Below are 25732 nucleotides of genomic sequence, written 5' to 3' on the forward strand. Positions count from 1 at the left end.
AGAACAGTGCAGCGGGATTTTGGTGTCTAATGTCGTCCTTCTCAACCTTTTAGCTTCCGTTCCTTCCTTTCTTCAACACAGGAGTGAGGTTTTTGGCAATCTAAATGATGTTTTGCCTCCGCTCAGTTACCATCGCACTTCTTTGTCTGAGTTTTCCTGCCAACTGTCTTTGTCCTCATGTGTGGCGGCAGAACTGTGTTGTTTGGTCGCTGCAAGCAGCAGGTACCTGCACTGCTTTGGCACCAGATTACAAACCCCCCCATGTTGTCACAACTTTGTGCCATTCATCCCTGAAAGAGACGGGTTTCAAATATACTGTCTGCTTGTGGCAAGCTGGGACTAGAGCTCTGTATCCTCAGGTGCGGTGGCACAGCATTTAACATACTAATGATTAAAAGAGAAATCATTCAGAGCTCAGTCCAGCTGGGCTGTGTGAGCTGATCCTGCTTGGGGGAGGAATGGCCGGATCCATATTTTTGTCCCAAACTCAGTCTTTTGTTTGATCCACAATACGCACTGTGCTTCTGATACCACAGAGGCAGGAGGGAGAGAACAACGGGCGGAGGTATTTCAGAGTTAAGCCTGAGTCAGAGAAGCTGGAAGGCTAAGAGGAGGGGGGATGGGAGGACAGAGAGGGGTGGAGGATGGGGAGGGAGCTGGCACTCAGTACAGAGCCCTCTAGCTGAGAGTGGGAGCTTTATATAATGGCCAGGTAGTGTGCATGCTCCCCCCACCCCCCATCCCATCCGCCTACACAACCTCCACACACCCACACACAAATGCACACATCCTGCAGAACCTTTGCAGAAACTGCTCAGCACAACATTATTAGCTTCACCATCTCCTAGTCTCTTGGGACTCAAAAGAACTGCATTACTGTTCACCTCCTCAAAACCAAGTAAAGTGCAGTAGATTTTTTTAGCTCTGCCAGCAAACGTGTGGAGCTCAAAGGGAAAATGTGCTGGGTGTTTAAAGCCGCTACTTTGGTCTTGTTAGGTGTAATGGTCAGCATAGCCTCACGGGGACACTGGCAGATGATTTTGACTTTTACTGTACCCTAGTCAGTCTGACACTGTGGCACAGGTGATGTGTCATTTACCCCAAAACATACTGAGGAGAGAGCAGGAGAGAAACAGTTCAGCGATTTTCTTGTATGTGTCCATGACCAAGTTACTTGTTTCTAACACAGACCAATAAGACAAAATCCTGATAAAAACCTAAAACTGGACTCCATTTTTACTATTTTGGGTTTACTGGAGAGCACTTATTGATCAAAATTTATGAATAGGGGCTTGGTATCATACTTGATACTTTTATGCTATCAATTACAGAGCAGTGAAAACTGCCAAGTACAAGCTGGAATCCAATCAGACAATCAGTGTTGATCTGAGGCTAAGTTTTGTAAATGAAGAAAATGTGTTTATATTCCACAAATAAAGGAACTGCTAAATGTTTTTGTAGTGGTTGCTTCACTCAGGTGTAGTACACTAATGTCAGAAAATTTAAACTATACTCATTCCTACATCTGAACCTACAACATATACAAAGAAAATATTGTTTATAGTTGAAAAATACCAGAAACCGTCTCATGGAGTTACAGTTTGAGTGTTGTAGATAACTAATTACAATTTTAGCCCTATAAAAAAATCAGCATCCTCATATCAGGAAACACAGTGATGGAAACATGGAGGTTTCACCGCACTTTAAGATGACTGTCAACACTTTCTGACTAATCTGTGAAGGTTGAAAAAAATGTAAAATGATGAAATTGGTGAAAGCTGCAAGTTGTCATAACCAAGGTGTGGTCTAGAGACTCCTTTTTCACCACGTTACTGTTCAGTGTCGTCATCAGTGGAAGAAAATATTTATGGTGTACTGTGTCACCTCAGGCAGTGGGAAATAAGCTAGCCTTAATTTATCTCCATATGCGGGCTAAATTTGTACGAGGCCATTTCAATCTTGCAACCAAGGATTTTTTTAAGCAAAAGTGGAGTTCATTATCATTATCCAAAATCTATTCATCCATGATCTCTCTCAGGCCTGTGAAAAGGAAGGTTTTTAGCTTCTTTGCAGGTTTATTCACATGTAGGAGATTGTCATTGTGTGTAAACCATTTGATGCTCATGTGACTGAATGGTACATTTGAGGTTCTGCACATACACCACCAGCCATGCAATCTCTGCGAGGTGAATGATCTCTTGTGTTGTGTGTGTGTGAACATGTTGTCCTTTGCATGCTAACTCTTTGTGTGCCAGATCTGTGGCATGCATGCACTTTGTCTTTGCAACTGTCCTCTGCGTGTGTGCTCAGTTGAACTGAAGCACCTCTCATGATAACCGTGTTATCATTTGTGTGTGTGTGTATATTGTACATACGTGAATTTCCTGTTTGCGTTAGTTTCTGGTAATTTCCCCCTTTAAAATTTTAAAGCAGATTGTGTGAGATTAAATTTAAGATGAATAATAGAAAAATGATATGGTTCATTTCACACCAGAAAAGCACAGGTGTAAACAAAATAAATGATGGCTGGATTGCATTTAGCTGCTTCAGTTTCAGGATAGTTGTATAGGCTGGCTTAATAACAACTGTAAGCAACAGCACATGTACAAAAAAAAATATATTTAATCTTTTTTTAAAATGGGATTCAAATATTTAAAATAATTTTTTTAATATGTATATTTGATATTAATGTACTGCTGTTTCTTACTGACATATAGGTCTGTTTTAATAAGACCTGCAACAGTTACCCAATGAATTGATTAGATTAACAAAATCTAAAAAAAAAAATTACCAGCACCAACTTTGGTGTCCAGTTAATTGTTTTGAGTCATTATTTAGGAAGAATTACCATAGTGTAAATATCTTCTGTGATAGTAAACTTAATATCTCTATATCTCTGTCGGTGGCACAAACCGCAGCATTTGAATATGTCAACTTGGGTTTTGGGAAATTGTTGTTTTTCTCCATTTTCTGACATGACATGATTGTATCACATAATTTCTGCAGATTTGTCATCTGCACACTTACAGTCCACTGAAGTTCACACAACTCATTGTCAGTGTTCAGCTGGCCAGTTTTGGTGAAGCTGTGCCCTCTGCAGATTCAGATTTCTGTTCTTGGCTGACAGGAGTGGAACCTGACCTGGTCTTCTGCTGTTGTAGATGTGCATGGAGATGCTTTTCTGCTCACTACAGTTGTAAAGAGTGGTTATCTGCCTTACCATAGCCTCTCTGTCAGCTCCAACTAGTCTGGCCACTCTCCTCTGACCTCTCTCAACAACAAGGCGTTTCCATCCGAGAGGCTGCTACTCCCTGGTTGTTTTTTTTTGTTTTTTGCACCATTCTGAGTAAACTCTAGAGACTGTTGTGCATTTTAAAAAATCCCACAAGATCAGCAGTTTCAGAAATACTCAAACCAGCCCGTTTGGGACCAACGATCATGCCACAGTCAAGGTCACTGAGATCACTTTTTTCCCCCCCATTCTGACGTTTGAAGTGAACATTAACTTAAGCTCCTGACCTGTATTTGCACAGCTTTTTTCACTGCAGTTCTGCCACGTGATTGGCTGATTGGATAATTGCATGAATAAGCAGGTGTACAGGTGTTCCTAATAAAATGCTCAGTAAGTTATATTTGCAGAGCCAGCATATTGTTTGAGCTCTAGCCAGAAACCTTTTCAGGTGATGTGGAAAAATAAAAAAGCCAATAAACTACTTAGCTCAAAAAAGGGGTAAAAAAAAAAGAACAGAAAATAATAAACAACAGCAGAAAAATAATGAAACCTGTATACTGTCCCTAAAATAACAAGGGAAATAAGATGAATACTGAAAAATAAATCCTAACAGAAGTGAAAGTGAGAGTAGTATCCTTTCTGAGAAACTAGACGCACTTTGCAGTTGTGCGGGCCTGCGTTTCTCCTGACAGATAAAATAGTCCATTGAGGGCGGCTCGGCCACTAGCCAGTTCCAACCTGTCCCTCCTCATCAAACAGGCCTCCGTGCTGCCTGTTTCCTTTCATTATGGTTCCACTGCAGTCGACTGCTCTGAGCTGTAACACAGCAACGCTAACAGGTGTGTGTTTACGGTAGAGGTTAGGGTCATTTGGGGTGCGTGTGTGTGAGTGTTTGTGAGAATGTGAGAGACCGAGCCTGCAGGAGTTGGTTTGCATGTTTCAGTAATCTGTGTGTGCATATGGGTGTTTTAATAACATCTAAGCCTCTGACAGATGCAGTAGTGTCACTCTGAATCTCTCTGTCTCTGTCTCCCTGTGCCTGATAACACATAGGAATGGAAACAAGCTATATTTAGCTTAGTGCTCTGTTTTTAGAATTTAAAATTACTGTAATAGAGTTGTGAAGTGGGAGGTGTTATTTCAGGTGTCCTGGAGTAAAAGTCTGATGAATATTTTGCAAAGACGATGTTGGATTACTGACATTTGGAGTGGACATGAAACTCCCAGTTGAACCATCAGTACAAAATATGAGGAACTGTGTTAGAATATATCTGGTTCTTGATTTAAAAAGTAAAAAGAGAGGCTTAACCACAACTCCCAAGATGCATTTTAGTAAAAACAAAACAAAAAATAAAACAAAAAAACCTTCAATTACTAATCTTATAATGCTGTTGCGTGTGGTGCTAGCAGCAAGTGGATGCTAAACACTTTGTATGGACTAGAGCTGCTACAATTAATCATTCTCTGCTTCCAGCTTCTCAAATATAAGAATCAGCAGCTTTTTCTGCTTTGCTGTAGCAATCCCAAACTGTGGTCAGGTGCATCATGTTTGCTTTAATTATCCTTGAGACGTGTCTAGAACTCGATTGGAGTCCATCTGCTGCAAATTGAATTGATTGCTCATAGTTTAGAAAGGTCCCACACTCAGGTTGACCACTGTGATAAATGATAATTTTAATGTAATGAGGCATGGATCAGGACAAGGGTGTAACACCTTTTCTAAAGCTTTGAGTGGTCCTAGGAATACAGTGGCCCCAATAACTGTGAAATGGAAGATGTTAGAAGCACCAGGACTGGCCATGTAGCTCCACTGAATAACCAGCAGGAAGGGCTTGGACAGAAACCCAACAGAGCTTCAGACGTCCTCCTCAGAGATGGGAGTACCTGCCAGAAGGATGACCATCTCAGCAGCTCTCCATCAATTAGGTCTGAAGATGGCAGATGGCATTTAAAGGACTCTCTGAAAGCATGAGGAAAAATATTTTATGGTTGGTTGAGTCAAAAATCGAACCCTTTGGGCAGAACCCCAAACACTTTGTCTGATGAAAACCAGGCACTGCTTATCACCTGGCTAATAGCATTAGCATGCAGCTAAGCGCAGAGAGGTCCTTGAAGAAGAGTGCTCGGGAGACAGGGGTGACAGTTCACCTTTGATGACCTTGCAGCCAGGAAATGTCTGAGTGGCCTTAGGACAGTCAGAGACTTGGCCCAGTCAAAGCCCAAGTTTAAACCCCATATAACATCTGTAGAGAGATGACGATGGCAGCTGGTACACGCTTATCATTTAATCTGACGGAGCTTCAAAGGATCTGCAGGGAGGAATGGGATGAACTGCCCAGATCCAGGTGTGCAAAGCTTGTAGAGACTTGTCCAAGAAGACTCTTAACTGTAATTGCTGCCAAAGGGTCTGAAGACTCTCTGTAAATGAGGTTTCTCTCACCTTTGTTTTCAATAAATTTGCAAAAATCTTAAAAATGTTCACTTAGTCATTATGCGTTATTGCATCAAATGAGATCTTCAAACAAACAGTTCAGAAAAGACTGGGGAGAGTAAACAAAAAAGCCAGCAGTTTCAGTCAGTTTGGTTTCAGATTCTGGATCAGTTTTGGTTTGATGATTTTGGCAGCTGCAGTGAGATGTTTTCTTCCCAGCTACAGTGACAAACCATTCTGAATTTGTTACAGCTCTGATTTGTGCCGCTGACTTGTTTATTCTCCATAGCAGCAGTAGGTTAGGCCTGTGGATATCTAATTTACAATAATGACACCTCTCTAAAACTGTTTTTTATCATCCTGATGGTCGTAACATAAAGATAGAAAATGGCTGTGTGTCTAGTTTCTCCCAGTGTCTGTCACCATCGAATGCTTTATCAGCTTGGATGTGCTTTTACTTATTTAGAAAATATGTTGTATAAATTATAAAGTGCTTAGCACTATTTATTTTTTCATAGTAAAAAGTTTCCAACAGTGCAGTGTTAGCAGCTTGACCAGTACAGAAATCATCTTGATAATGTGCCCATCTAAGCTGCCCCCCCCTCCCATCCTCCCTCATCCTCCCTCCTCCTCCCTCCTGTGTTTTCACTGGAGCTGTGGAGAATTTCATTTGGTCTGGAGGCTCAGCTGCTCTCCCTCTCTCTCTCTCTCTCCCCATCCCCCATACCCCATACCCCATCATCTCATTCCTCCATCCATCACGCTCACCAGCTCTGGACATAGAAAATTATTACCCTGCACACCGCTCCCCAGTCTGACAGGAATATACAGGGTATCTGCAGGTCTTGAAAATTCTTTAAAAGCATTGAATTCAGTTTCCACAAAAAAGCCCTCAGAGGGGCTTAAAAAGTCTTAAATTTAACTCTGTGAACTCGGTGACACATTGGAAGGGACAAGACTGTAGTCACCATCATTTTAGTCAAGCTCGAAGTGAACAGACAGCGTCCACAGTAAACTGGTTAATTATATAAAAGCCGTTTAGCAGTTCCTCCACACTCTGTTTTTGTAAAGGTCTTTGTTTACCCTGAAACACAAAAACAACAGGATGCTGCTAAATGTCTCTTCTTCCTCTTTCTCTTTCGGTCAGAAACTGCATCACAGACAGATCAGATGAAGAGAGGGATAGACACAGCCTGGTTACTCGGCTGGGTCTAAGCTTGTTAAATCTCCATTCTTTCCCCTCCTCCTCCTGGTTTTCTATTGTTAAACAACTGCATCGGTATAAAATAGTGACTTGATCACACTACAGAGGTGCAACCTGTGATTGGCATTGTTGATATTTAACAGAGAGGTTCCCTAACTTTAATGCCACACAACTCTTACCATTTCTGAGCAGTCTCTTTTTTTTTTTTTTTGAAAAGCTCTGTGTTGGATTAACAAGAGACATGAGGCTAAAACAGAGAGAAAAACATGCATCTTCAGATTTTCTGGCTTCATGTGGATGTGGTCTTGGAAACATAGATATCCAATTTTCCAAAAATGGATGAAATCAGGAACAGACTATGAGAAAGCAAATATATTGGTTATTTGTTAGGGGTGTAACCGTACACAAAACTAATGATTTGGTATCTATATTCATAATAGATAAAACTATTAGCGTCAACAGTGCGACTTCAGATAAGATAAGATAAGATAATCCTTTATTAGTCCCACAATGGGGAAATTTTACAAGAGTAGTGTGAGTTAACACATTGTACAAGATTAATAAAAAGCACAGTGTCTGCCCAGCTTTGAGGGCAAACCCTACAATGAGATGGGAATCTATCTTTTAGAACATTTTTGCCGTTAGAATTTGTAAGTGACCACATGCCAGTGCATCCAGTGGCCCAACATTTGTTTTCTCAAGTCTTAGTTATGTTTTCAAAAGAAAAAGGAACATTTCTCCACAAACATGAGACAGAACTGCAACCAAAAAGCTGAGAACAGCTAAAACAGAGCTTTGATAGGACTTTTATGAATTACTTGTGTGCTAGGTAGTTGTCACTATGGGGCTGACCAGATGCATTTAAAGATCATGTCAGTGTGTTTTTTGTCTTTGTGAGAAGCGATGCTTTACTGAGAGCGCCGTACATTTTCCTGTTTACTGCTCTGCCAGTGGAGATGAACAGGAGTTTTATTTTGATCCTGTTCCATCTGTTCTTGCTCAAAACGTTTTGGAAAGATTGGCTGTGTTGACTTTTGGTCAAAATCCAACATTTGGAGCTGTCATGCCTTCACAGCTGCACAGAGTTGATGGGGCCACCTGCTCCACTTTGTGCCATGTCATTTCACCTGCAGGTAGCATGGTTACAAAAATTAATACCTTCATACCTTTGTTACTTGTATATTTAGCATATTTTCAGAAATTCAGTTTACAATAGAATAATCCATCTTAAGGTAACCACATTTACATTTACATAGGTAAGTCTTCAGTCAAGCAGTGAAGGAAAAATGTCAGAAAAGTCTAAAAACCTAGTTCAGGCCTGACAGTCCAGGTGGAGTGAGCATCCCTTATCAAATCCATGACCGTAGTTTCTTTAGGGGTAACAATTGTAAAACCTTTTTTAAAAAAATCAGTTACAGTGGTTTTGAGGTTTGTGTTTGACTTCTCAGCAATATTCAGCGCCACAACCTCCACCTGGAGAGTGCCCGCACCATCAGGAAGTACTACATCAGCAGGGAATTTTTGGAGGGGGGAAAAACTGCGGCCCAGGAACCAAAACTGGAACTTGATTCCCGCGGTTGAAAAGTAGACAACATTCCAGAGTTCCCCAAAAGTTTACCTGAAAAATTCCTGCATTGAAAAAGGCCATGAATAAATGTAAAAAAAGGGCCTGAGCCTTGAGATGGCAGGAGTAGTAATTGTTTCTCTGTCTGTCTCTTTCTTGGTTTTAATTGAATTAATTGAAGTAAATTGAGATTCATTTATTTCCAGGGCTGTGAATTAGAGACAGTGCTGCTGAAACACAAGATGCTTCAACACTTTTGATTACAGTCATAACCATGAGCTCCTCTGAAAGGTAACTCCTTAACTTTTACATCCAAAAAGTCAGAATTATTATAAGAGACACTGAACCTAAGTTACAGAGGTACAAACATGGTAGAAACATTTTTTGCCTTGTCTATTTCGTTGGCTGTAAGACTGGTAGTAGTACCTTTTTTGTTGGAAAATAATTGGAGCCAAATCCACAAGTCTGAACGAACTCTGTGTAAATAGCTGCTGCAGTGATATAGGGATCCTAAACTGCTGTGCACAGATAGAATCAGGGGGTTTAGAGCTTTCAAACAACTTGTGAAGTTTGTGTCAAGACTGAGTCCAGCACAAAGACACACCTGAATTAGCACTACCAAACCCAAAGGGTTCTACCGTGGTTACTGAAGTTGAAGAGTTAAAGAGGCATCGTCATTTTAAAGATTTGACATATATCCTATGTCTATGAGTCTTTAAATTTGTGGTGATAAACGTGCATGTGCAAAAATTTACTTTCCAATCATGCAAATGCATTAGGGTTAGAGGATGTTGTCCAGTTATGTTGTCCACCTCTGTCAGGATGTAGCTTCTTCCTAAATGACAACAGTAAAATGTGAAGCGACATTTCTTTGCACAGTTTTGGTATTTCTTTTTTCTTTCTCTCTCTCTCTGTTTTTTCAAAATGAGTTTTGGTGCAGTGGTTTACTTGCCTGAAGCAATTTGATCGTTCTGGGTTTTTGTGGTTTTCAGTTTTAGCACCATGTGTTGATGAAAATGTTGTTTTTGGGGCCTTTCCATTCTGACGAGAATATCACTGCGGTGGACACAGTGAATCCTCATCTGTTCTCATGGACAAAAATTGTCACATTTAAATATACTTTTATTGGCGTAAAGTGTCTCAGGATGGTAAATTTAAGGCTAAAATTTCTGCCTTGGCTTACAAAAAGCCACACTGGTCTGCATGCTGTGTGTGTTTGTGTGTAAGAACTCCACTGTTCCCACTAGCTATTCTCTTTGTGCTGTATCCTCTCTCCCTCTTTTCACCCTCCTTCCTTTGTTGCAGCTTCCCTTTGCACCTACATGTCAAGTTGTTTCAGTAAAACAATACAATGGAGCACATTCTCACACAGTGAGGCTTTTGTTGAAACTGGGCTTTTCAGTGCAGTCTGAGCTCCGATGGTGTGATGCTGATTTTTTGTGTTTTCAGAATTGAGCAAAACTGTAAGTTCTAACTTATGATGTTGAAATTATTTTCACCGTGCTGTCTTCAGGAGATCAGTGAGCAACATCTGCCATCAGTGGCTTTAATCAGCGTCACGACTGAACCAACCAGTAATTCAGGTCAGTTGTCTCATCAGGACACTGCTTCATTGTAAGTACAGGAGGATTTGTTGTAGTAGCACAACTGCATATTGTAGCCAAATTAATTAGCAAATAAGTGCTGCAAATAACTGATTAATCTGTTAAATCCAAGGTGACATCTTGAAATTAGCTTGTTATGTCTGACCAACAGCACAAAACTCAACTATATTTAGTTTCTAATGATATAAAACATAGAAAAGCAGAAATTCTCAGACTGTAGAAGCTGAAATCAGAAACTGTTTGGCAGTTTTTGCCTGAACAGGTAAGCAATTATCATAGTAGTTAGTGACTAATTTCATGGTAGCCAACTCATTAATTAGTTTGTCAACTAATTAATTAGTTGACAATATGAGAAGACACAAACTCATTTTTTATTTCACAGTTACAACACATGTACATCACAAAGTTATTGTTCTGTTTCAAGTTAGGACAAGTAGTAGTTTTTCTTGTCCTCCAGCTATGTCAAAGTATGTCATGTGATTATTTTCGTCCAATCATGATTGAATGATTACACCTGCAGTAAAAGGTAGGCTAGTTTAATTGGCTCAAGATGAATAATAACCCTGAGATTGCTAAGGGGCAGCCTATGTCTGTAACTTTTCGAAACCAGCAGTACGACATTCACACTCACATCACACTGTGATTGGTCAGCAATTCATTTGTTCCATGTTGTTCACTTAATTGTCTTTCATCTCTCTGAAGCCGACAGAACATGAATTTGTATTTTTGTCCAATCCGTCTTTGACTTGTTTGTCGTCTTCTGCTGCAAGGAACTCCAAAAGGTTTAGCTCTGTCTCTTCATGTTTGAAGAACAGCGCCTTCCTCTCTGATCTGATCTGGTGCCGTAGATTCCCATATTCTGGTCGTAGACAGTAAATTTTAGGGTGAAAAAAAAATACATGTCCTGCCAAATAAATCACTCTGCAAACAAAAGCTGGGAACAACCTTTTATTCAATGGTTGTTGACCAGGGAAGATGGAGGAGTCTGGGGGCCACCTGTCCGGGGTGTGGAGAATGATTGACTGATGGAGGGGAGGACAGAGGAGATAGTGAGAGCAGTGAGCTGTTCATCCATTTCTCCTCCAACACCACCCGCTCCACTGTTTTCTCTCCTCTATTTGTTTTCCCTCTTTTTTTTTGGTGAAGCCAGAGGAATGCTACACATCCGCAGTATGGTGTGTGTGTGTGTGTGTTTTTGTGTGAGCCAGGGTTTGTGCTTGTGTGTGTTTGTCTCTCTTTTGTGAGTGTTTGCTTTGTGAGAGAGAGTGGGTGGGTGGGGGTGTTGGCATGTGTGTTTGTGTTTGTGTTAAGGTGTGTGTGTGTGCATGTGTGTGTGAGAAATGATGGGCAGTCGGTGTCATCATTTTTTCACATCCCCCTCTTCTCTTCCACATGCATATTTCATGGAACTGGTCATTTATGTCGCCAACAGGAGAGTTCCTTGGCCAAAACCAATACACTGCACTCTGTGTGTGTGTGTGTATGTGTGTGTGTGTGTGTGTGTGTGTTATTGTTTGCGTCCCTGTGTGCTGTTCAAGTCCAGGGATACTAAACAGAAAAATACTGAATTATCAACATTGTTATTCTATTAGAAAATATCTTTAAATGTTGGGGATCCATAAACAGGCAGCTGCTGCCTTCATGCTGCACCTGTGATTGAGCTTCGTCGTCCTGCTGTAGGAACCATCTGTGTTTGACTGATGTGTTTTTATAACTGCGGTGTGGTTCAGACTGAAGTCATCAGAATTACATTCACATATGGGTGTCCACCTCCCTACCCCCCCACCCCCCGAATCTGCCTTTACCATATGTCTCTAGTGCCAAAGGACAAGGACATGTCTGTGTCCTGACTGGTAATTACGTCTGGATTTTATACACTTGTTAATACCTATGTGCGTGTGTGTTTACTTGTATTACTCATGTTGTGGAAGACATATATCTGTTAACATGGTCACATTATGGGGATTTGACTTTGTTTTTGGGGGCAAGAAGAAGGTTAGGGTAAGTGTCAGGCAAGTAGTGGTTAGGGTTGTGGTGCTAATGCAGGTGAGGAGGTATCAAATGGGGTCATCACAAATTATGCCGCATTGTGGGGGAAAAAAAAGCTTAATCTGGTTAAGCTTTTTCGGCAGCGTAGCATAACATCAAGCACTGGCCAGTCACATACATGCAAGTGCATATTGTGTGGTGAACGTTGTATTTCTGCTGTTTACTTCAAGTTGTCACAACAGTCATCAGCTGTTGTGATAACTTTCCAGAGTTGTAAAATCCTGTCTGTGAGGAACCACAAACCACTGTGCTGTGTTTTGGTGTCTAAAAAAGCTGTTAAAACACATAAATCTGTTCCTCCGACTGGACTTATGGAATCATACTTCATTGTCCCACCACCTTGGTAGGCGAATGAAACAACAGGCTCCCGCCAACACAGCCCCTCACGTGGATTTAACGCAGGGCAAATGTCTGTGTGAATGAAGCCAAAGTCTCCAGGAAATGTAAGCCAATGTCATGTCCCCTTAAGTGATGGAGACACAACTGTGTGTGTGCATGGCTATGCATATGTGGCAGCTGTACACAAGATGCAGTGTTTGGTGTGTAAACAGCAGCCTCTGCTCTGTCACATTGAGAAGTGTGAAGCTCTGCTGGAGCCCAGATAGTCTAAAACGGTCCTTTGCATGCAGTAACTGAACAACCCCATAAACTGGGCTATCCTGTAACCTGAACTTATTGTGAGTACAGCTGAAACAGTTAGGCACTTAATCAGTCAGTCAACAGACAGAAAATTAATCTGCAGTTGTACTGAAAATCATATATCAGTTCATGGTGTTAATAATTTTTTAAGCAAAATATCCCAAACATTTACTGGTTCCAACTTCTGAGGTGTGAGTATTTGGTAGCTTTCTCATTTCCCTGTAATAGTAAGCTGAATAAGTTTAACTAAAGCTGAAACAATTAGTTGATTAATTGATTAATTCATAGACTGATAATAGAATAATGATTTAGTCATTTTTAAGCAAAAATGACAATATTTGCTGATTCCATCTTATCGAATCTGAGGATTTTATCCTTTTCTTTATCAAACACGACAGTAAAATGAATATCTTTGTTTGTTAGAGTTGGTCAAACGTGGTTCAGAGATTAATCAAGAAAACAACATGTATCTGTAGATGAATCAACTGTGAAAATAATCATTAGTTGCAGCCTTAATTGTAAGACATTTGAAGACATCACCTTTTTCATTTGATTGTGCTTGTTGTTAATTTGTTTCTCATGTTATACAAAAACTATTTAGGAGTCTCTAATTTCACTATTTGTTTTATACAGAAGAATAGATATATACTTTTATTACTCTTGATGTCACATAATCCTAAAAAGCATCTCATCTAAATGAACATATTAGAGAACAGAGCCATGGCTTGTTTTGCTGAACATTTCACTGCAAGATGTTTTGGATGGCTTTAGATGGTTCAACTGTTGTGCTGCTGTTTGAAGCACATAATTGGTTTGCTGCACTTATGGGCACTGAAAGCTAGAAGTGCAGAAGTGGAGCAGGTTTTACAGTAAACTGCGACACATAGGGGTTTCACTTCCTTTCCAAACTACTCTCAATACGTCACTTATATTGATACAACACAGGTCTGTGGTTGGACTAGCACAAGAGGTTTCTGTAACACCTGGGCCACTCAGATAGAAAATGAAAGTAGTTTTGATATTATTTTTGGTTGTTTAACACTTACAGCAAAGTAGGGCAGCAGTAGAATAAGCCTTAGTTCTGTCCTGCAAAAAAGATCATGAAAGAGTGCTAGGAGAAAGTAAAACAAAAGCTAATAAGTGAGGAAAAGGCTATTTCCTTCCAAAATGACATATGCTAATTTTGATATGTGGATCTGATATGCATTTTCAGATAATTATGCAGTAACGTTATTGTTTGTATTGTGCCTGTTTTGTGTTTTCATTTTTCAAGTTTAAAAAGCCGCTGGTATGGTTAGGTCACAAAAAATTGCCCACAGCAGTCATTTTAAATGTCAATTGAATGCAGAACCCCAGAATAAGCCAAGAAGAATGTACCTCATTATAAGACACAAACTCAAGGCGGAAAGGTTTAATCCTTTTTGTGGATACTATACCAGACATATTCTGTACATAACCGTAATAACTACCGTGTTTATGTATAATTGATTAGCCTAACGGTAACTGACGCACTGGGTGCTAACAGCCCTGTGTGTGCTTTGTCATTTAAGGGGCGTCTGTTTGTGTGCCGTCTGTGATTTTTTTTTTCATCCCTGCTCTCTCATTAAGGAGATGAAGGCAGGAGGTTTGTCTAAAACATGCTTACAAATTTAACTAGTGGGCGTGTGTGTTAGTTAAAAGAAAGACAAAGCTGGTGCTAGTGTGCATATACAAGATTGGCTTTCTTTAAGGTCTGTCCCATAGCTATAATAGGCCATATACTGCCCACATGGTTAATAGATGCTAGTGATTGATGATAGATAAAAGAGCTTGTGTATTACTATTCTGTTCTGTTTTTTGTTTGCTCGACTCTTTATCTTTGTGTCAATCAAAGAACAATGGAAAAAATAATAATATTAAAGTATTGGTCTCTTTGGTCTGTCGGTCTTCTTTTATATGTTGCTCAAACACACTAAGACTGTAATCACTGTATGTAGCTGTTAGTAACAAAAATGCCTCTGATTCGCTTCTAAGAAATTCCATTCTTTCATTTTAATTCAAGAAAGTTGTGCTCTCTTTGCTTTCACCATGAGTGATTATTAAATTCTGAAAAAATAACAAAGTTTCCTGATCTCAGGTTCATTCCCCTCAAGGCCAGCTCTTTAATGGTTTTGAACAAAGATGTTTAGTTTTTCATTATTTCTAATGTATAAGTGCTGTTGTATTTCTGTATGTAAATCTTAATTTGCCTCTCTAAGTTCTTTTGTTTTAGGTTTTATATTTTGCTTTGCAGCCACTGAGATTATGACTTACTTTGCTTTTCTTAGTTGTGTTTTACATACATTTAGACAATTGGTCTGGTTAGACGAAGAGCTGCTAGTGCTTCTAAGTGTAGTTTTGGCCAACCTGAAGCTGAACTTAAAGTCAGTGCTTTTTTCCCATGCTCTCACTGCTGCTACTCCATCCCACTGCCTCCTGGGAGGTATTGCCTCGGCCTCACATCGAGCCTGGCGTTGAGCCGGTGAAAATCCTTTTGTTGGTTAAAGTTGTTTCTCATTCCAACACAGATGAAAACTTAATGTATCGAGTGCACTGCTTCCCAATGTCAGCGGTGTCTGTAGTATTGGGATGGTGCTGATCCAGCTGACAGGTTCTCAGACTCAGGTTAGACAGTCAAACTGTTTTTGAACTGAGACTTTCATTGTATGCACTGCTATGGAATGAAATGCTGCCAGGAGGAAAATGACCGTGTGAGTGTAGTTTTTAAAACATCCGTGAGGGAAATTGCCAGCTGTGCTGAACTAAGGTAACTTAATGTACGGAGATACTCAGTTCTGCCTTTGTCTGTATTGAGAGGCAGCACACCAGCATCAAGCCTAATAAAGACAGAAAATATTGATGCAGATATATCAAATAATGCATTTAAAATTCGATCCATCCATTTCTTTTCATGTCTGGCCACTGGCAAAGAGACTAGCAGAGCAGCCAAATGTCTTCCTCTACAGTAACTTCCCCCTGATTGTCCCTGGAAAACTCCCAAGTGTATTCACATAAAGTAGTAGATGGTTTCTGGCCTCTCATAAATCTGTGGTTCTGTCAAGATATATACTCTGCACTGATAGGATAGTTGTTTTCTGATGTGGCCACTGTCCTATGCACAAGGAAGTTTTTAATTTCCTGTTGTGCAGTTTGTTTTCTAAGTATAGAAAAGCTTTATTTTTTTCTCTTTTTTTAACATGATATATTTGTTGACACAGTTTTAATACAATGATGATGCCAGAGCAGGTAAAATGGATGGACGTCAGGGTCCTGGTACTGGTCCTTGGTACATACATACCGTTTTGTATCAGTCATGAAAAACTGATATTGGCATTGCATCTAAAGAGTTGATTTCTGATCCTCTTTCTCATCCCCTCTCCCATCCCAGCAAATGGTGATGAGCCTGCGGGTGTCGGAGCTGCAGGTGCTGCTGGGCTATGCTGGGCGCAACAAGCACGGACGCAAACATGAGCTGCTTACCAAGGCACTGCATCTGCTGAAGGCTGGCTGCAGCCCCGCCGTGCACATGAAGATCAAAGAGCTGTACCGACGACGCTTTCCAGCCAAAATGGTATCCCACTCAGAGCTGGCGTTGCCCGGACCACACCACCCAGCCACAGCTGGAGTGGTCGGAGGAGGGGGCGCCGCGCTTCCCGCAGGCCTGACACAGCTGGCGTATGAGGGTCATGCTGGTCACGGCGGAGCCCCATCGCCTGCTGCCTTACTGCCCCTCTCACTGCTCGGCCCTGGGAAACATGAGCTGACTGGGCTGACACACCACCTGCCCACCTCAGCCACGCTGCATCCGGTCCACCCAGATGTCAAGCTCCAGAGGCTCCCTTTCTATGACATGCTGGACGAACTCATCAAGCCCACCAGTCTAGGTGAGGAAATGTGTGTGTGAGTGTGTTTTTTATATGAGAGGTGGTGTTGGGTTTAAGGGAAATGATGGTAGATGGATACATTTAATCATTCTATATACACAATATTTGGACTGTATATCTTCACACTTTAAGTAGCGTATGTACATTTAAAGTGGATATAATAGAGATTTTTGTAATAGACAAGTTGTTTTAGTTCACTCATCTAGCTGGTCAACACTGTGGTGCATTTAGTAGCTAAAGTGCCAGATATTTTCACTCAGGAGTTGGAGTGACCAAAAGCAGAGCTAAAAGAGAGTGAATCTTTGATTTATTTAGCCAGTTGGCCAGAAACACAACATCAAACTGTTTGCTAACAAGTTCTCCATATCCACTTAAAATGTTTTAAAACTGTATGTAAATGTTGTGGTCACAACTTGTGTCAGCTGCCCTGAAGTGGCAACAAAAATATTACAAGTTTAAGCAATGAATGAGGTGTGTCCCCCGCTGAGCTAAAAGTGAGAAATTTATGTCAAGTAATAATTCAGTCAAAATGGTACATTTTTCAGAGTGATACCTGTTCTCTCTAGCAGATCATGTTACACAATATCAAGAATTGCGCCTCCTAAAATTCTCCCAATAAACTTTAATTTGTATCATATCAATAATTTAAGCTCATCAACGTTATAGTTCTGAATCAGAACCATCAGTATGTAGATCAAGTGGCCTGTGAAAAATGTAGTTGGCTGAATTGAGCGTGTTAGATTTAATCAACATTTAGTTAAAAGTAAATATTGGATCTAGTCTATTGGTTAAAATACATACCATATAAAATACATGCCATACACATAATTACATGTCATCTCACTCGCTCTCTCTCTCCATTTGTTTCCTTCCTATATCTTTATCATGAAACTATTCAATACATGTGAAAATGCCAAATAAAAAGATGTGAATTATGTGCAAGGTTATTCTCATACTAATAATCATGGCAGTAGTCACAGAAAACATTGACATTTGTATTTCCTCTGTTGTGTAAAAGGGCTTCCTGCCAGTCCTGGTGTTGTGCTGCCAGCTAATGTGATGACAGTTCACAGAGAAGTTAGTGCAAAAATATCATTTGCACATTTCTCTCGAGAGTTCAGAGTCGGCAGGGACCACAGTTGGTTCCCAAGAGGCATAAGCAAAAAATATTCATTTGGTGCCTTATCCATCATTCATCCAAGTAAAAGCTGAAGAATTTGTCTTTGCCGATTCTCCTGTACTGCTTCAAATACTTAACCTGACAGTGGTTGTTCTTGCTCAGCTGTTGATCTCCATTAATGATCAAGAAAGTCTGCAGTTAGTCACAAGCTTGAAACCAGTATATAAAAAATATATTATATAAAGTATATAAATAATATATTTTTTTTTGTGCATCTGAAGATAATTTTGAGAAACATTCAGTCACTGGATAGGGTCTCAGCATACATTATAGGTGAAAAATGGCACTTATTTGGATATTTATGTCGACTGCAATGCTGTAATTTGTTTGGGTAGGTTGAGCACTGCTGCTACATGATGAATTGTTTGCATATATTTCTAGCTATAAGACCAATTTTGCATCAGTGTGGAGCCAATGAATAGAAATGAATCACTGCATGTAGACCAAATGACAACATATGTTGGCTGTGTTGTATTTATCTATCCAAAGCCTCGTGTCTCCTAGGATACTGCATTAGTGAACGATGAGAGTACAGGTACTTATTATGTTTGAGGGAAATTGTCCTTCCAAGTACAGTAGCTGTGTCTCTGTTGCACTGCTGAGAAAACATTTGTGCACCGGTTCTTCACAACACCATCACATCTCTATTGCCTCAACAAAACTCAGCTTTGCTCCCATATTGGCTTTCATTACATACATGTGCAGTCTCTTTGATATTATGCCGAGAGTTTGAAGTTAATAAACTTGGTGGTATTTCTGTTTCAGACAATTGAAAATTGTAAGTCAGCACTGTCATCATCACTGTCAAAATGGCGACCACTGAGCTCCCTCTTCATGTGGGGGAAGAGTTAGTAGTCTGAGGGTTTAAATCTACGTTTGGCAAATGACTGCACAAACACTGATCCATTTTCTCAGACAATGGTGACTTGAAATTTTCAGTTACCCAAAAAATATATACCACAAAGGTTATTAACTTCAAACTTTCAGCATTTAATCACACTAAGTTGAACTGCACATGCATGTAATGAGAGCTGTTTAACTCAGCTTTTTCTACCATAGGCCATGAACTTACCATTCACCCTTTGTGTTGTTTTAGACAAAAACTGATTACAGGTAAACCAGGTAATAATGTTGTCAGAAAAACAAACTTAGAGAACCAGATAACTTGGTTTTCCTCTATACCATTACATTTTCATGACAAGTCTGCAATCAGTTTAAGTTTGGAAATAAAACATCCCTTCAGGTATAATTTATCAAGACTTGAAGAGTCAAACCTCTGCTAATCTGCTTGATAAGGGCAGTGAGTGTGGCTTGATTAGATTTCATAGCACCATAAACAAACAACCCGCCAACTGCCATCGTTTGCATTGAAATATTACAAAATCTTGGTTGTTGCACAGATGTATGTGACATCATGTCTTTCCAGCTGTGCCCCACCCACTTCAAACCAGTGAGAAGAAGGCAGACAAACACGCAAATACACAAATCTTTCATGTAAAATAGCTTCTAACTTTGTTAGAAAAAAGTGTGTCCATGTAAGACACCACCACAGAGAGTATAAGAAGCTGATAGAGAAAATAATCCAAATATCCAGAATCTAATTTCATGAAGACACAGCGTTTAAGTATCATGTCTTGTACCCAGTCTGCCCTTTAATTTACTACTTATTAAAAGTCTTTTAATCTTGGCTTTATCTTGGTCAGATTTGTCATTATATTAGCTGTGCATCCAGCAGCCAGCCTGCATTTAACATAATAACACTCTTTGGGCTCTGGGATATATTGCAAATATATGGAAATGTCTAGATTTTCTTACATTAGCATTTTAATGGAGTAAGAGACCATCTCGTGATTAATTTGCCTGCAGATGCATGTACAAACACAGTGCCTGCAGCTCTGTCATCACACCATCTTTCTCCTCTTCCCTCTCCCATTCTCACTCTATCCATTTCCTGCACATTTCCCTTCCTTCTCTCCCTCCCTCCCTCCTTCTTTCATCCTCTCTCTGTCTCCATGGCCATCCTCGGTTAACATTTGCATGCAAAGTGATGAAATCACACAGGCATACACCTGTGCCCGCAGAACACACCCTCCCCTCATTTGAATCACATCATTCTCTCTCTCTCTTACACACACACACATACGGCTGCGCATACAGTACTTTCAAAACACAAACGCACTTTCCGATAAATAATGCATGTTGATCGTATTGCTCTCAGAGAGGCAGTGAGAGTGAAAGGATGAGTGAGAGGAAGTAAAACCCAGAGGAAGATGGTGCACATTATTACACCAAACTGAATTTGCTTCAAAAAATGAAACTCAGCTGCAGCTAGAGGGTGATGACCCTCTTTATTCTAATAATAATGGAGGGCAGTAATGAAACCACTTGATTAATTGTGATTCCTTCCTCGTTGGCAGACTATAAGATTCTCTTTTTGCTGTTGCTTTAAGACAGTCTCCTCACTCCCTGACCACACTGTTTCACAGACTCTGTCTCCTCTCTACTTGTTTACTTCTCTCTGATCTTCTGATTACTGTTCAATCCCTCTCTCCCTCTCTTTTTTCTCTCTCTCTCCCCCACATTGTTGTTGCTTCTCCTGTTGACTCGCCTCCTGTTTCTTTCTCCCTCGCTCTCTCTTTTTTTTGTCTGACTCCCTTCCCCCCACTTGCTTGCTCCTCTCTTGGTTTGTTAGTTGTTGTTTTTTTCTCTGGAGAAAGCTGATTTGTTGGCTTTGTATATGCTTAACCAGGATTCTAACAGGATTTTTAGAGTAGCACATGTGCATGACAGACTTTCGACAGTGCAGTGAAAAGAAAGATTATGATTTATTCTGTGTGTCCTTCGTCTAAAATTGGAATAGATAAATTTTCACAGCTGAACTGGAAGTTGTTTGTAAAATTCAGACCCACATGGAAATTGACAGCATAAAAGAAAAAAAGAGACTAATAAGAAATGGCAATGACTGCCAACAAAACAGTACAGTAGAAGACATTACAACATAGGACAAGGGTAGGTTTATGCCGTCATTAAAGGGGGCAAAATGTGATTGTTATTTAAACAGTTTCTTCAACATGCATATTCTTCTCATGTTGGAAAAAAAATAAAAAAGTTTTGGATTCTTTTGTTTAAAAGCTTTGGATGCTTTTTATTGCCGTCTGGTTGCAGATGCAGGATTTTAAAATAGAAGAGAGTTAGTTTTGTCCCTTCTGCCAGAGCAGCCTTAAACAAACTGCATCACTGACACTGCTGTTCACATCCAGACTCATCTGTGTGTGTGTGTGTGTGGGTGTGGGTGTGGATGTGTATGTGCATGGGTGTGGGTGTGGGTATGTGTGTCTATGTTTTTGTGTAAATATCTGTATGTGAAAAGAAATCTCCTCTTGGGAAAATAAAAGCTTATCTACCTATTTCAGGCAGTAAATTATTGTCTTTATGCACCATCTGTACTATTTTAAGATTTACTAAGTCCCTAAGTTTTCAAGCCTTTAATTGAATAAGTAGTGGGTTTGTTGGTTCTTGGTAAGCAGTTTTGTCTGTATGAAAACTGGACTTGCATTGCATTTCCCAGCACTCTCCCACACAATAATGTATGGAAGTATGCTGTAAGTGAAGATTATAAGGTGTGTAATGTAGCTTGATTTAAAAAAGCCTTGCCTGCACAGTAAGAAGAAAATTATGTGCTCTTTCAGTACAGATCCAGTCCTCTCACTGCGGCATTAGTCCAAATGCTAAAAACCCTTAAAGCTGCAGCAGCTTATATAACTAATAAACTTAAAATATGACAGCTTTGGTTCACAAATACGATAAAAGGAGTTAGAAAGAAATGTGGTTACTGATCAGCTTCGTGTACGTTCAGATCTCCACTAACTGAGAAATTGCAGTTCATGTAAACAAGTTCTTTGATTTCCTGCCTTAACCTGATTCCTCACAGTAACCTGGTTTCTTGTGTGCATGTAAATGTAGTTATTATCTCTCTCACACCATCCTCACTCACTCCACCCCCCCACCCCCCACCCCTTCTCTTCTCCCTCCCCATCATTATCCCTCCCTCCCCCTGCCTCCTGTGCAGTCTCGTGCTTTCTGCTCTGAGTCTTATCAGTCTGTGTGGATAAAGGTTAGTTGGGTCACAGTCCAGCCCTGGCAGTATAAACTGGGCAACTGTCAGGCTACTCTTTTATTACCACTCTCATCTCCATCATTATCCATCCTCCATAGAGAACTATGCCCCTCTACTCATTATGGATGTCATTGTGGTGCACATGCATTATACATGATTTAATCACCATATCTCTGGGAAAAAAGATGCAAGCCCATTTTGCGTTTGATGAGCGTTTCGTGCATAATGGCTTGTTACATGGGAAGATTGCTGTGATACTCATACATTGGGGGGAAATAATGTGCAAAAAAATGCCAGTTTAATCAAGTGTTTCAAACATTGCTTCCTTCGAAGATGAGTCACTCCGTGATTTCATTGTTATTTACTGAATCTCGAAAATCTTGCTGAAAACTAGACGTTAGGATTTCTTTGTTCTGATTTTTTTTTTTTTTTTTTTTTTTTTGGCAGCCTATTCAGACAGTAGGTCACAGTCATATTTGCATTCAGTGTTTTTTCAAAGCCCCAGAAAAAATACCCTGTTCATCTTCAGCAGTATGTACAGTGTACTTTGGTGGCAGGACATGAATCATGTCAGCATGGTGCCATCTGCCTGCTGCTGCAGTTACTGTGAACATGATAACTTATTAACTAAAATAATACAGGTAGTATAATCAGTTTCCAGTGTTTTCCACAGGTTGAGAATTTTACTGGTGGGTGGTGCTGGATGTGACTTATCTGCATGCAGAGATTCATGCAGAGGTTGGGGGAGGTGGGGGTGTAACACAGGTTGTTTTCTGTAGCTACGATTTACAGATGTCCCCTAAACACCTCACTTGCCGACTATGGGTAGACCCTAGCTCACCAGCTTCGCAGAGAAGCCTCAAATCCCCACTCAGTTACTTAAGTGTTCTCAGCTAAAAAAAATCACATGAAAAAATGTAATTAATTATTTAATGGTGATATTTGCATAACTAGTTTGTCCCATATACCATATTGATTATAGTACATGGGACTATGGGAAATTGGAAAGCTCAAGAGCCTCTCATACTGCCACAAAATGATTGAATGATTTGATTTGAGCATGTTTAATACTCAGTGTCTTTAACAACTCTTAAATTTCAAAAGCTGAATTCATCTTTCTTGCTTGTACAAGATTTAGAAGTGGTACTTTCTAATCTTCACATGTAACTAGCAGTAACATGATATAAAGCACAACCACAGAGGTGTGTATTTGTTCTGTTTTTATAGGCATTTGTTTTTGTCCTGTAGTAGTTTGTCAGTGAATGTATTGTAAAATGTGTGAGACAGATATTCCATGTGTTTGGATTCAGGATACATTTATACAAAATATGAGAAGGGTAAGTTACACAGTCATTGTTTCTGAACACACGTACACACATATATCATCACCATGTTGCCGACATTTGAAGACTCATTTACGATATCACATTCCACCAAACCTATAGGTCTCCATTTACCTCAGAAAATGATTACAGAACCACTGTATGTTCCGGCATTCACACTGGTATTCATCCAGTACAACATAGCGCACAAAGGTTCACAAACAACTAGTCTCATAATGTAGCACCAGCTTAAACTTCCACTTGTTCATGGTACAGTTTCAATGTTGAATCTCCATTAGGGTTTGGCACATGTCCACTTTTCCTTCCTTCCTGTCCCTGGCATTGTCTGATATGTCTTATTTTATATGATAATGTTTTCAGTGAATTAGACCAAAAAGAAAAAAGAGACCCAGGCCATTATTTAATATAGGTTGTCCCTAGAGACAGGCCTTTATCTCTAATTACACATATTTTATAATTCTATATTCTGCTTCCTGATCTGCTCCCCTTTACTTTGTTAGTCAGCTGGTACCAGTGTTTCATTTCGAATCTGTGGTTCAGAAGCAGAAACTCCTTCACTTCCCATTAAGGATTCTAATGTGAAAGCATCTGTAGGAAGTGCTGAGATTAACTACCAGCAGCCTAATGTCAAGAAAGACAGGAGGAGTACAATCAATCTCAAATTAATGAATCACTGAGAGAGAACAGCAGATAGGTGACCTATTACTGTTAAGTTTGATAAAAAGATCAAATCAGCTGCGTCATCCCTCCTCCTCCATGCAAGAGGTACTAGGCAACAGTAAACATCAGACCAATCACTGACGAATACACACTTTTGTTTTGATTATTTGATTTTATTTTTGGCCACAAAGCGCCAAACTAAAACTAGTAGGATGTTGGTGTGATTTTTTTTCTCTGTGTTCAAGTCCTCATGAGGGCAGATAATCAGTCCTTGAGCAACCACTCAGTGCAAATGAGTTGTCCTGTACATCTTGTCTCACCCTTGTCCTCAGTGAATCAGAAAAGATAGTATATCACATACATTATCAGCTGTGAATGACATGAACATCCACAGAATAGAAACCAATAAAGCACCTCTTCGCTCAACATCACAACAACGACTGGAGGTTTACCAGCACATACCCTGACCTCAGAATGATCCAGAGCAAAATCTTTTTCTCGCTGTAAACAGCTCAGCCTCCTCACAACAAATGAACATCAACAAAAGGAGCCCCGGCTGCTCAGAACTGTAAACACACTGCACAAAATGGCTTCCATCTCTCAGAGCCTATTAAACCAGCATTATTTACTTCGAAGCAGAGTTGGTGCATCATCGTCATCGTCCCCACTAGCTGCCTGAGAGACCCAAACCCTGATTGTAACTCTTTTATCTGACTTTAAACATAAGCAACACTGTTATCCTCTGTTAAACATTTAGCGTTGCTCTTGGTGTGTTTCATGATATGCTCATGTAGGCGTGGCATATTTTGCATTAAGCCAGCTCAAGAGATGTTGTGAAATGCCTGCCGCATTATATACATTGATAGGGATAGCAGGGCCAGCTGCCAGACTGAGAAAATTAAATACTGGCGTTAGCAGTCCTGTAAGCACACTGGAATGCCTTAATGAGCCCTGTCAATATGTAACTGTATAACGCCCTTATGGAGATACTAAAGGGTAATCACTGCAGTTGGGGGGAGAGGAAGTTAACACTTCTGGAAAGTTTTCAGTTGTCAGTGTGGGTGCAACACCCAGATCTGACCTTTTGTTGCAGATCCTTCTAGCACTGTAGTTTTGAATTTGACTGATGCTGAAAGGGTTTTTGTCTTTGTTCAGCCCGTGAATGTTGCCCTATGTTGTGTTTGTGCGTGTATATGTGGCTGTCTTTCTGTGTGTGTGCCTGTGCGTGTGTGTGCCTGCGGTGTACCAAACAGAGAAAAAGTAGCAACACCACTAACAAGTTAATAAACTCCAGCTGGGCTTTGTTGTGCTGGAGAAAGGCTATAGAGCTGAGCACATTCTCTGTAGCTTAGCTCACACATCTTCTCTTCAAACCAGAACTAAACCCAGAACCAGAAAGGGTTTTCTAGGTTTTTGCTTACTATAGAGTCACAATCAGCACTGTGAGAATATTCATATGTTTCATACTAGTAGGCGTCAATAGCCACCTGTGGGCTTGTCTGTAGTTTCCCCCATATTTCCACTATGAAATACTATAATGCAGCTGAGTTTCGGTGTAGATGTAGGAGAAAATGTAGAAAAATTTCTCTGTAATGTAACGAGTGCCTTGAGACCAGATGTGACCAAACTGGCTCATAAAAACAGTTATGTGCACACATAAATGTGTAGGGCACAAGAACTTGTTTTATCTCTCAGATTAAAGTTTTTTTCAGTGTGTGTAGAGAATTTATGTCAGACCTCAAAATGAAGATGACAAGCATTTTGTTTCCTTCGTCCCTATGTGGCCAGTAATGATAGTCTGTGGTTG

At 40.1% G+C, this 25732-nt stretch overlaps 1 protein-coding gene across 1 annotated transcript in view; it reads left to right on the forward strand.

Annotated features, from left to right (window-relative positions):
• LOC108887872 (E3 SUMO-protein ligase PIAS1) overlaps window positions 1–25732 on the forward strand; it is a 55366-nt gene that overhangs the window by 9390 nt on the left and 20244 nt on the right. Inside the window, exon 2 of the mRNA XM_018683532.1 lies at window positions 16130–16625. Within this exon, the coding sequence (XP_018539048.1) occupies window positions 16130–16625 (496 nt within the window). The remainder of the gene's footprint in view (window positions 1–16129; window positions 16626–25732) is intronic.

The sequence above is a fragment of the Lates calcarifer genome, linkage group LG2, assembly GCF_001640805.2.
Source record: "Lates calcarifer isolate ASB-BC8 linkage group LG2, TLL_Latcal_v3, whole genome shotgun sequence".
NCBI lineage: Eukaryota > Metazoa > Chordata > Actinopteri > Centropomidae > Lates > Lates calcarifer.